The 11,593-nt window shown below is 33.3% G+C and overlaps 3 protein-coding genes across 3 annotated transcripts; 1 reads left to right on the top strand and 2 right to left on the bottom strand.

The window, feature by feature from the left end:
• Positions 1–1,367, top strand: LOC145016183 (eukaryotic translation initiation factor 2 subunit beta-like). Its single transcript, XM_078974578.1, has 7 exons — positions 1–18; positions 77–112; positions 229–345; positions 443–588; positions 859–1,001; positions 1,100–1,181; positions 1,286–1,367. The coding sequence occupies exons 1-7, from the start codon at positions 1–3 to the stop codon at positions 1,365–1,367; spliced, it is 624 nt and encodes a 207-aa protein (XP_078830704.1).
• Positions 1,368–1,521: 154 nt separating this feature from the next.
• LOC145018695 (serine/threonine-protein kinase STN8, chloroplastic-like) lies at positions 1,522–3,516 on the bottom strand. Its single transcript, XM_078976557.1, has 4 exons — positions 2,853–3,516; positions 2,592–2,765; positions 2,106–2,510; positions 1,522–2,029 (listed from the first exon to the last, which is right to left on the bottom strand). The coding sequence occupies exons 1-4, from the start codon at positions 3,432–3,434 to the stop codon at positions 1,682–1,684; spliced, it is 1,509 nt and encodes a 502-aa protein (XP_078832683.1). The 5' UTR covers positions 3,435–3,516; the 3' UTR covers positions 1,522–1,681.
• A 4,353-nt stretch (positions 3,517–7,869) lies between these two features.
• Positions 7,870–10,423, bottom strand: LOC145018696 (serine/threonine-protein kinase AtPK2/AtPK19-like). Its single transcript, XM_078976558.1, has 6 exons — positions 10,329–10,423; positions 9,111–9,837; positions 8,897–9,017; positions 8,633–8,806; positions 8,411–8,518; positions 7,870–8,303 (listed from the first exon to the last, which is right to left on the bottom strand). Exons 2-6 carry the CDS (start codon positions 9,692–9,694, stop codon positions 7,983–7,985), a joined length of 1,308 nt encoding a protein of 435 aa, XP_078832684.1. The 5' UTR covers positions 9,695–9,837; positions 10,329–10,423; the 3' UTR covers positions 7,870–7,982.
• Positions 10,424–11,593: the final 1,170 nt, after the last annotated feature.

Here is an 11,593-nt window from a genome sequence, read left to right as displayed (position 1 = left end):
ATGGAAATGCGCTTACAGGTGCACAATTTCTCTCAAGCATTTTTTTATGTTGTATAAATGATGTTGAAAAATATAGAAAAATGTAAAGATAAAAACAAATGGAAGCAAATTCGTAAAAAGTTAAGGCTCACTTAACATTCTCTATTAATTCGTTCTTTTTGTATTAAATGAAAAAGAAACGCACATACACCTTACTAGATTAAATAATGTCTCCATAAAATTAAACAGAAACAACACCCTTGTATGTTGTACATAGGGCATGGTGGTGAGGACGAAGAAGATGCAAACAACTCGCGACAAAAATATCCATGGGAAGGAACCGACCGGGATTATTTATATGAGGAGGTGTGTGCTTGATGTTACGTTAACATTTATTTATTTATTTTGTCACGTTTGTTATTGAAATACAATAATATATTCGTTAAACTGTGTATATATGTAGCTTTTAAGTAGAATTTTTCATATTTTACGAGAGAACAACCCTGAACTCACTGGAGATAGACGAAGTACAGTGATAAGACGCCCACAAGTTCTTCGAGGAGGCACAAAAAAGACAATATTTGTTAAATTTATGGATTTATTTCGAACGTATGCATGTCTTCATTTTAGTATTTTTCTTTACATTTACTATTTTAGTATACAATATAGGACTGGACAAACTTTGTAAGACTATTCTTGGATAATTACTGTGACAAGGACAACTCACCAAATTTCACATTTTGTTTGGCGGGACAGTTGTTATCAGTTCAATCTCAATCCAATACATGCTAAATTCAATGCTACATTTTCTGTCAGTTCGATTCTATCCAATCATGTGTAACAAATAAGGTCCTACGGTTCATTTTATTTATTTCCCAGAATGTATAGACAGTCGGATCACGTGATGACTTTCCTTGCGGCTAAAATGGGAACAAGTGGTTCCGTTGATGGTCAACAAAGATTGGTAGTCAAGGGTCGATTTGCTCCTAAGAATTTTGAAGGAATCCTTCGAAGATGCATAAGTAACTCTTGCTCTTTGTTATAAATTCTTTCCATTCCAAACATATTATCAATGTCATTATAAATATTATTATAAACGTTATAATGATTGTGATTGCGGACGAATATGTGATATGCAATGGCTGCAGAAGCCCGCATACAATTCTTTCAAATGAGAATCGTCTCTTCTTCTTAAGATGTGAACAGGTAACTAATTAAATAAGTAAATAACAACTAAAAAAACATTAGAAAAACACATTTTTTATTTTATTTGTTAATTGATAATTATATTGTTTGAATTTGGTTTACAATGTGGTTCCGGGAGGTCAGTCGCCCCCATCAAGACTGGTTTAGTTGCACGAGTTGGTCGTAGGAAAGCTGACTCTTAGTTCAAGTAAACATCACGACAATAAAAATGTAACAAATAACGGATTTATAAAATCTCTAATATATATATATATATATTATTTCATTTCATTAATTTGATAAGGGATTTTTTTGGAGTGTTTTGACTTTTGAGTTATATATGGTTGTATCATAAAATAGTGAAAGAAGCCTATATATTCGTTCATCTTGCTTCTTGCTATGAACTATACTCATGAAAGCTTTACACAAGCAAAGAAATTTACCAGAAAATCAAAGTGTAAGAGAAAGAATATCTATCTCTTTTTGGATTGAAAACCAAGGAACCAATTTGAGTTTTCTACTTCGATAAACTGAGCTTGGAAAGCACAGAAGCAGCTTGATCACCACCCAACAAGAAATAGGGATGCCTGAGTGCATCAGAAGCTGATAAACGACCTCTACGCAATGACCCTCTTTCAGAGATAAGCTTCGTAACCAAATCCCACCCTCTTCCAGAATCAAGATCGAGAACACTTATATCAGGTCTAGTTCGTGTCTTTTCCCTCCACAATTTCAAATCATAATTCACAACTTTCAATTCAAGGTTAAAGTTCTTCAATCCTGCACTAGACCTCAAACTTGGTATCGCCATTTGCATCAATACAATCCCCGCAGAGTACATATCAAACAAATCCGGACTGTTTAGCTGCAACACAACGAACCCTAAATTTCATTCATAAAAGCTTCAGAAAGATAAAATGTTTGAATTGTTAATCACAGACCTGCCATAGAATTGGGGAAAGAAGAGCTGCGACTGGTTCTGGAGGTGGCGATGGTGTTTCTTCTGGTAAAACGTAGAGTTCTGGTGGGCAATAATCTGGATCTAGAAGACCTCGATTGGGTACATAGTTTTTCCCGATTCTTAAATCTGTTGCTGCGCCAAAATCTATAAGTTTGATTTGTCCCTTTTTAGTTACGACTAAATTCGCTGGTTTTACATCGCGATGAACAATCCCAGTGTCGTGTATTTTCTTCAGTGATGAAATTATCTGCCTCATAATCTGTTTGATGATCAATGCGTTTCGTTCTATGGATTCAAGTCCTTGTAAGACGCGACCAAACATGAGCGATTCCAGATTTAGAGGGAAAATTCGATCTTTCATGTAATCGGCAAGGTCTCGATCTCCCTGTTTCATTAATTTAATTCCAATGAACTTAAATCGTCGCAGCATGAATTGAAGCTATCTGAATGCGGAATTGGGATTTACCTCAAATTTCCATACGAGCCATTTCTCTCCTTTTGTGAACTGTGAAGAAGTTTTGTCTGAAACAAAGCTCCCGAGAAACTCTGCGCATGTCTCCGGAGCTGCTCTTGATAATCTGTAGTTAAACCATTCTTCAAATTCGCCACATTCTATAGCACCTGCGACTCCGATTTTTACCTGATGAATTACACAGAATCGAATTTGAATAAAAAATTGTAGGAAAGAAATGATGAATTCCTTCGATAAAACCGTCGGAATTGTCACCTGTTTTAGGATGACTTTTTCTTTAAACCTTTCATCCTTTTCGAGCTGCCTCCTCTTACTCCCACTGCTCCTGACCCTTTCTTCTACGGTGAAATTTTTAGGAACCACGACGCCGGAATAAACAACGCCAAACGACCCTTCTCCCAATTTATCTCCGATCAAGAAATCGGAACGCTTCAAGTTCCTTCTGCCAGACAAACTATCAAACACCTTCTGTGCAGGAGCTAGAAGATATGTATCGATGGCGCCAAACAGAACACCAGGCCTAGCAGTTAAGTAAATCCAAACCAAGCCAGCGAAAACCAAAACACCCCATTTTTCATTCTCAGGTAGATCCTCGGTAGCCCTCTGAAATTCAGCATACCCGGATTTGAAGATCGGGAACTGGTCTAAATGAAGTGTGGTTTCTAATAAATCATCGGAGATTTCATTGAAAGATGCGTTGAGTTTTAATGGGTTTCTCCTGAAATGAGTTGTGAAGGGGAGAATGGTGTTGGGAAATGTGGGTTTGGAAGGGGAGAAGCAAATGAAGTTGGAATAGAGTTTAAGGTTTGTTGAAGAAAGCATGGTAGCAGAAGCCATGGTTGGATTGTTTTCTTGAAAGGTTTATTGGGTGATTTTGTAATTCGTAGCGTCAGCAAAAGGATGAACTTTTGCCGCGTGGCTAACTGATGATTTATCCTTTTAGCCAGGAGATGTGTGGAGACCGAGTAAACACCACTGCTTGCACTTGTCTCGGGTCATTTTTTTCAAATGGGTAAATTACATGGTTGGTCCCTGTGGTTTGGGTAAACTTGCACGCTTAGTCCCTAAGCAAGATTTTGAACTTAAACCATCCCTATATTTGATTTTGTTTCGGATTCAGTCCCTGACCGACTTAAATTGACTATATTACCCTTATATTTTTATTTTTTTAACTGACTAATAGTTTTTTTTTTTATTATTTATAAATTAAGAGAAAAAGAAACGTGGCTTACAACCTAAACAAGAATCAGTTTTATCTCTCTCATGCCTCATGTCCTTTAAATCGACCATAATAAATTCCAGTGACTACCCGGTTTAAATCCGCAACCACCACCACCACCAAAATCCAGTTCTAGAACCCCTAACTATTGCAATTTGAGATCTCATTGTCCACCAGATGAAGAGGGCACTACCAGCCGTTCTTTTCTTTCTCTCTACAAATCGTTTTCTAACGATAAACGCAGGGGTCGATTCATAGGAGATGGATGTTTATTTTTGTTTATGGATTCGTCTGGGATTGTATCTTCTATTTAGGGATCTTATCTGATGCCTTGGGAGAAGCATTTTACTCGATTCACGAGAGAAGCACTTTACTCGATTTAGAGAAGGTTTTTTTTTAGACGGGATGTTGTATGAAGCGTACAAAATTGTATCTTGGATTCAGGTGCCATAGCTAGGGTTTCTAAGGGTTTTAATGGTGATGCTCCCAGTTTCAACAGATACAAGATTTAGAAATCTTTGTATCGCATCTCATCCCTCCCTGCCATCTCTATTGTCTGTGTAACCTCCGATAATTATGCTTCATCTTTTTCTACACCAACAAATCTTGCACCCGATGTCCGACCTAACCCCCACTTCTTCCTCCTTTGTCTTCTCCCTACCATTGCACCCCATAAAACTCTTCTAGTCGATTAGGGTTCAAATTAGCTGAAAATCCTAAAGAATCGACTATGTTTGTGCTCTTGTTAGACGGAATCGAGTCCAAGTCCTCTCAATTAGACTTCAAATCAAAATAAATTGAAGTTGTTGCATCAGATGTTTATTTTTGCTGCTTCAGATAGTTTTTTTATTGAATGGCTTTGGTCTCGGATTTCTAGGTTAGCGTATTTTTTTGGATCTGAACATCGATGTTGTTTTTTCTGGTGAAAAGGTAGTGGTGGTGCTCGTCGGAGGTTAGTGATGGGGGTGCTGGCCTGAGGTAGCTTTCCGATTACCAAATACAATGAGGGGGAGAGGATGGTGGGGGTGAGTGGTTTGGGTATTTCAGTTAATGGGATCCAAAGTTCCAAACTTTTTCTAACACATCTAATCAATATTTTTTTAATTAATTAATCATATGAAAAAGGTAAAAAAAAATCAAAAGGGCAAAATAGTCAATTTAACTCAACAGGGACTAAATACGAAACAAAAACAAATTTGAAGGATTGTCCGAGTTAAAAATCTTACTCAGGAACTAAGCGTGCAAGTTCCCCCAAACGACAGGGACCATCAATGTAATTTACCCTTTTCAAATCAAAAGCATCCACCTCTCTCATGTTAGCTCGGCCCCAAAAAAATTTCATCCTTTTATTGTCATAAAACTCGTTATTTTTGTAAGTTGGAATACAGTTTAAACAAATACTAAGGTAATGTTTGTTTTTTGTCTGCAGATCTGTGTGACCTCTTCTGTTTACGCCACGTAGACATTAGCTTTCGCAGACTGTTTGTTTTTTTGAAGACTGCAAACTTAAAAATGTCTGCGTGTCCTCTTCTTGGCGCAGATGTGGACCATAGTCATCTAACATCTTCAGACATCTTCTAGCCTAATATATATATATATATATATATATATATATATATATATATATATATATATATTAATTTATATGTTTTCTAACTTTATTAATGATAAACAATTTGAAAAAAAAAAACATGATATTTTTGACAAATTTATAAATAAAAATTTATTACAATAATAGTCGTTGAAGTTGTTTATATAAATATGAAAAAAAAAATCATAATATATTCTTATATTTTTTGCCAAATTTTGTAAAATATTAATTAATACACTATCGTCAGTTTCTTGAGAAAATATTTATGGTACGTTTTTAATTAATTTAATTGAAAAATCGAAAGTTTATTTCTATTCATTTATGTATCAAATTCTTTGATCACTAATTATAATATTTAGTTATAACTTTGCAACCAAAATTATTGGTTTTTATCAAATATGTATGTTAATTAATACCATTTTTATTTTTATTTTTTATACAATAATACATAAAAGTTGATCTAGATTCGTTAATTATTTATAACAAAGTCATAAAAATATTTAAAAAAATCACTTTGGAGTTTAAAAAAATCACTTTATTTATATTTCAGTTTATTTTAGTAGCCCGCAGATGTTAAAAATAACAATCAGTCTTTTTTTTTCAGACTGCAGACGTTTGGTCTACCTCTTCTGCTGTAGAGGTCTACAGATGTGGTCCGCAGACTACAAACATTTTGCCTCAGAAAAAACAAACAACACATAAGTAGAATATTGTTCAAAGAAAACAATATAAAATGATCTCATTTTGTATACGGTTTAGTTATTATTATTTTTTTTAATGTAAAATAAGCCATTTAACTTATTGTGTTTTGAGAAATTTGCTAATTACTTGGTTAAAAATAGTCAAAAATGAACAAATTACACAAAATAGTCATTTAAATTGTAGGTGATTATAGGCCAACTATGAAATTAGAACTTTATCTACGATGTACAAGTCATTAATGAACAAATTGTGTATAAAAGATTTGCACATTCACAGATGAACTTCTATTTTGACCTAATCAATTTACGATCTTACTTAGCTTAGTATCAATTCTTTAAATTAAATAAAATAAAAATAATAAAAAAAAAACAAAAAAAAACCCCTCATTTTTGCATCTCTCAAGTTCGAAAAACACTCTCAAGGTCCCAAAACAAAATTTCTAAAAAAGTAACTAATAAGCTAATCATTTTTTGCTTCTTTTTATATAAAATATATCTATTTGTATGATTTCATAGTAAACAAAGTACGAATTCTTAATCAACCTAGCCAAATTCATAGTCAAACTTATGTTTAAAAAAAATGTAAAATCGTAGATGGAACAAAAACCATCTGTGAATTCATAGTCAACCTAGCCAAATTCACGTAGCATCTCCTAAATCGACATTGTAAGAGATTTCATTTACTTCTTGTACAAATCGAGCTTTTAAACCACAATAGCATCTTCAAAAAGGGTGAGTACATCATTCTTACTGACTTTTAAGTAAGTTTGAACCACTAGACTGACCTTTATATGTCATTGTGAAGATATACTTTGAATAGAATTAAGCATTACACATTATAATAAAAAGTTTCACCTAAAAGGATGAGTGTTATTTTCGCTGATTTGTAAGTGAGTTTGAACAATTAAACCGACATTTATTTATGTGTTGTATAAATCGAGCTTCCAAATCAAGATTTTAAACCACAAAATATCTCCTGAATCGGTCAATTGATTGACCTTACAACAAAATTGTAAATGTAATGACATAATTAAAAAAGAAAAAACTCTGTGTCAAAATAAATTTTTGTTGTAATATAATATATTTCTTACAATTTGAAACTCGGTGTTAAAACTGAAAATTTGAAACTTAATTATTTTATTGCAATTTGGGAAAAGTGGTTACCAAAAGAACCGGTCGTTTGACTGATATTGCAACAAAATTGTAAATAAAATGGTAAAATGGCAAACTCCAATAAGTCATTTTACATTTTACATATTTTGGTGCCCATGAGTTTATCTTGTTAAATCTTTGAATCTGTTTTTATTCCCACCAAATCCATGTTAGATTCACTATTGTGAGTTCAATAGGAAAATTGAATGAGATGACAAGTTTAGTTGTTATTCAATGAATAAAACTCTACCATAATAAGATGTCACCTTATCATTCAATGAATTTGAAGTTTAGTGGCTATTGAACTCTTCAATGGGAATAAGAAAAGTTTTCTTATCTTAAATAGATACTATAACTTAGCTTTTGAACTTTGTAGAGTTGAATGTAGAAAAAAATTGATTGAGTTGTATGGAATTTAAAAAAATGATATGGCAATCCATTGAATGCATTGTGGATGCCCTTGATCTCAATCCTTCCTTAATTATGTCATACTTAAATTGATCTTATACATTTGAAACTTGACAAACATGAATGGTAAAAAGTGAAATTTTTGTATCATAATTGAAAACTATGGTATCTCACAATTTGTACGTATAAAAAATTATTAAATTGGCTAACGAATATTATTTTTCTGTTGTTTGAAAATTTTCATGATGTTTCACAGATCTATATATAGTCAGCCACCATCTTTATATCAGCTTAATTTCATGATAAACCCAATTCTAACGAACATCAGTGTAGTGAATTACTGAACTCTGACTCTCAAGAAACGAGACTGCAGGTTTCACATATGTAAACCGCTGAAAGAGGGTGGTGGAGCCATTAGGACTGGATGCCGGAGACTCTGTTAGCGGCATGTCCGTCCAGCATTTGTCAAAGTTAGCCACACAATGGTCGCCGGAAACTTCAGGCCGGAAACTTGGCTGAATTTCTCGATTCTCCAGTTTCTTCCAGTTGATGGGCTTGAACCATTTATGCCGTTTTACTTCATCGCTTCCCACCGCACCACTGCCAAGTCTCTTGCTTGGATCCTTTTGTAACAACTACACAAACACACATATCAAATTTCGTCGATGTAAAAGTCAAACCATTTCACCTTGTAATAATGTCGATCGAAGAATCAGATGTTAGAAAAAGTGTGATTAATTACAGCTTTCAGAAGCGAATGTGCTTCGCTTGATAAATACGCAGGTAGCTTCATTTTCTCCTTCACTATCTTTTGTTGAATCTTTTCCCGATTCCCTCCACGAAAAGGTGGCTTTAATTGTAAGAAAAAAGAACAAGATTCATTTTACTCAAAGGTGTTTGACCGGCCCCTTATATCAAGTTGACGAATGGAATTTACCAAAACACCCTTAGATATAATATATACCTGGCCTGTGAGCATCTCATACAACAGGATTCCAACACTCCACCAATCTGCAGCCTTATCATGACCCTTCCCAAGAATAATTTCAGGTGACATGTATTCTACAGTCCCACATAACGAATTCGATCTTGCATTCGTGTCAAATTCTTTTGCTAGCCCAAAATCCGTAAGCAAAGCCTGAATATTTCACACACATATGCATGCATGGGCTGATGATTTTATAAAGAATACGGTTAATTACGATGTAGATTACAAGAAAAGACGTACATGGCCATCAGCATCGAGAAGAATATTTTCAGGCTTAAGATCTCTATGCATTATGCCATTTGCATGAAGGTGACAAACAGCCGAAACGATCTCTGCAGCATAAATACGTGCCAAATCCTCTCTGGAAAACAGACAAGTTACCAATTAACTGTTTAACTAATTGTTGGATTATATATTGACTGATGAATAATTCAGTGGAAGATGGAGAAGGAACCTAAATAGGCCATGGCGATGTAGCTGGAAGAAAAGGTGACCTCCATTTACAAAATCCAACACAAGGTAAAGTCTATATTTAGTCTGGAAAGAGTATCGAAGGTGAACGACAAAGGGGTGATTAATCTTTGTTAGTATATCGCGTTCAGCTTTCATATATTCAGCATGATTCTTCTCCAAAATCTTATCTTTACGCACAACCTTCATCGCATATATCTCACAAGTGTCTCTCTTTCTGACCTGATAAACTTTTCCAAACGCCCCTTTCCCAACGACCTTCATCACCTCAAAATCTTCAAGCCCAACACTCTGGACTTTATGATGATCAACCGATGCTTCAGCTACTACGATATCATCATATAAATCCTCCTTTTCATGTGAAATAACATCTGGTTTCTCAAAATCTTCATAAGTAGGTTCATTTGAAGCATGAGGTGGTAGAGGACCAAACACATCGGAGAAGTCGAACTCGACATGATCTAAGGGGAAATTGACATCCAGAGGACTTACAGGTGATGGTGAATTGTTCTTGGATGATTTGCAAGGTTCGTTTTTCATTAAAATGGTTAATTGAGAGGAAACCATGGTGGATTTTTTTCAAGTAGACAACGGGATTCTTGAAAAAGTAAGACAGAATGCAAACTGGAATATCGTTCGTGTTTCCCGCTTCACAGGAAACCTTGAATGCCACACTGTTTTTTGAACTCATGAAGATCTTGTTGTCGATTCTGCTTGCATGAATTATGAGACAAGTTAGAAAGAAAACCGCTGAAATTTACGAATGTTGGAAACTCGTTAAATATCATTCTATAAACACAACACAGAGAATCTTGTGGACAAAAGTACTAAAATAACAATCAAACAACTTATGGTAAAAGATCAAAGGTCTAAATATTTGAAGAACTCACAATATATATACAAGAAAACATTCCCACTTTGACGATGTTAATTATTATTATATTAAACCTACTAGGATTTTAAACAAAACAATTACATGATCATCAGTTGTTTATTCCAACAATTTCCCCGTAATAGCTTAAACAATCACAAAATCGAACAAGGGAAAACCAGCATTTTGTAAATCTATGACTGTTTTAAAAAAATAAGATTGAGGGTTTCCTTGTAGTGTATTCAATGTATTAATACAAGAAACTATAGAATTCAAATCGTATAAATTTAAAAAAGAGATTGAAGAAGAAGAAGAAGAAGAATTGGGTACCTTGGGAGGGCTGAGGAGAGAGTTATGGAAGGTGGTTTTTGATTTTGAGGCTTGTTCGTCCTTCGATGAAAAAGAAGATCGATACGAAATATTTGCGTTGCCGCTTTTTATTATCATCCGTATAAAACGCATATATATCTTCAGTTATTCTCGCTAAACACGTTTCCATAATTAAAGATTTAATTTAAATCTTTAACGTAATAATCAGTAAATCGCGTTTCATAGATTTTCTTTTGGGATTCTGATATTCGATTTTATATATATAAGATTAGTTATTTCATTGTTTAAGTTGTGTTTTAAAATATGATTTTTACCCTTTCGATTTCCATCATTACATAGGACGGTTTAGAAGTGAAATAACAAATTAATGTAGACATGTGGTCAATACTTATAGATTTAATAACTATATCAAATGTATACAAATATACATCATATTTATTATATTAATCCGATATTTTTAATATTTATATCAAGTTAAATATTTCATTAATTTTTCATTATAAAAGGAACGTAGGTTCTTCTACATCCTTTTAATTTAAAAGTTGAGCACACTGATTATGACATAATGTACGATATTCATATTCTGAAAACGATTACTACTATATTATAAACAAGATAAGATTTACATTTTAAAATATAGTATTCTTCTATTGGGATTTGGGGGAAGCTTTACGACAAATCAAATATCCTCATGTAGTTTGGTCCTATTCATCTTTCTAATCACCGGATCAAGACGAATGTTATTAGAAAAAAAATTAAATATTAAATATTATTTTATATATTTTTTCATATTTTTCCTTGGATCCATTTTAAATGATGATATGTGTTATATTTAATAAAATTAATAATATATTAATATTTTAATACATTTGTCACTATTTAACAAAGATAGTTAGGTAGAAAATATAAGATAAAATTTAATTTCCTAAAAAGATTAGGAGATTCTATGGTATTATTATTTTATATAAATATAAAGACAAATAAGGTATTTAATTTTACTAAAGTTCCAAAGTACATGCATGTATGGCATGATATGCATCATCAAACATGTGTCATATGGCAGTAACTAATGGAAACACTTGTGATCATATATATGCAGAAACTCGACACCTAAAAAACACTTGTTACATCAATGAGTTTGACGACATAGATTGCTTTGAAAAGTAGTTTGTTGAATTTTTGTTTTTGTTTTTATTTTGAAAGAAGTGTCTCTTAACGAAAATCAATTGTTCTATCATACATAAAAGATTTAGCCAAAAAAAAAA

The sequence above is a fragment of the Lactuca saligna genome, chromosome 9, assembly GCF_052625555.1.
Source record: "Lactuca saligna cultivar CGN05327 chromosome 9, ASM5262555v1, whole genome shotgun sequence".
NCBI classification, from domain to species: Eukaryota; Viridiplantae; Streptophyta; class Magnoliopsida; order Asterales; family Asteraceae; genus Lactuca; species Lactuca saligna.
This window is presented reverse-complemented; position numbering and strand designations above follow the sequence as displayed.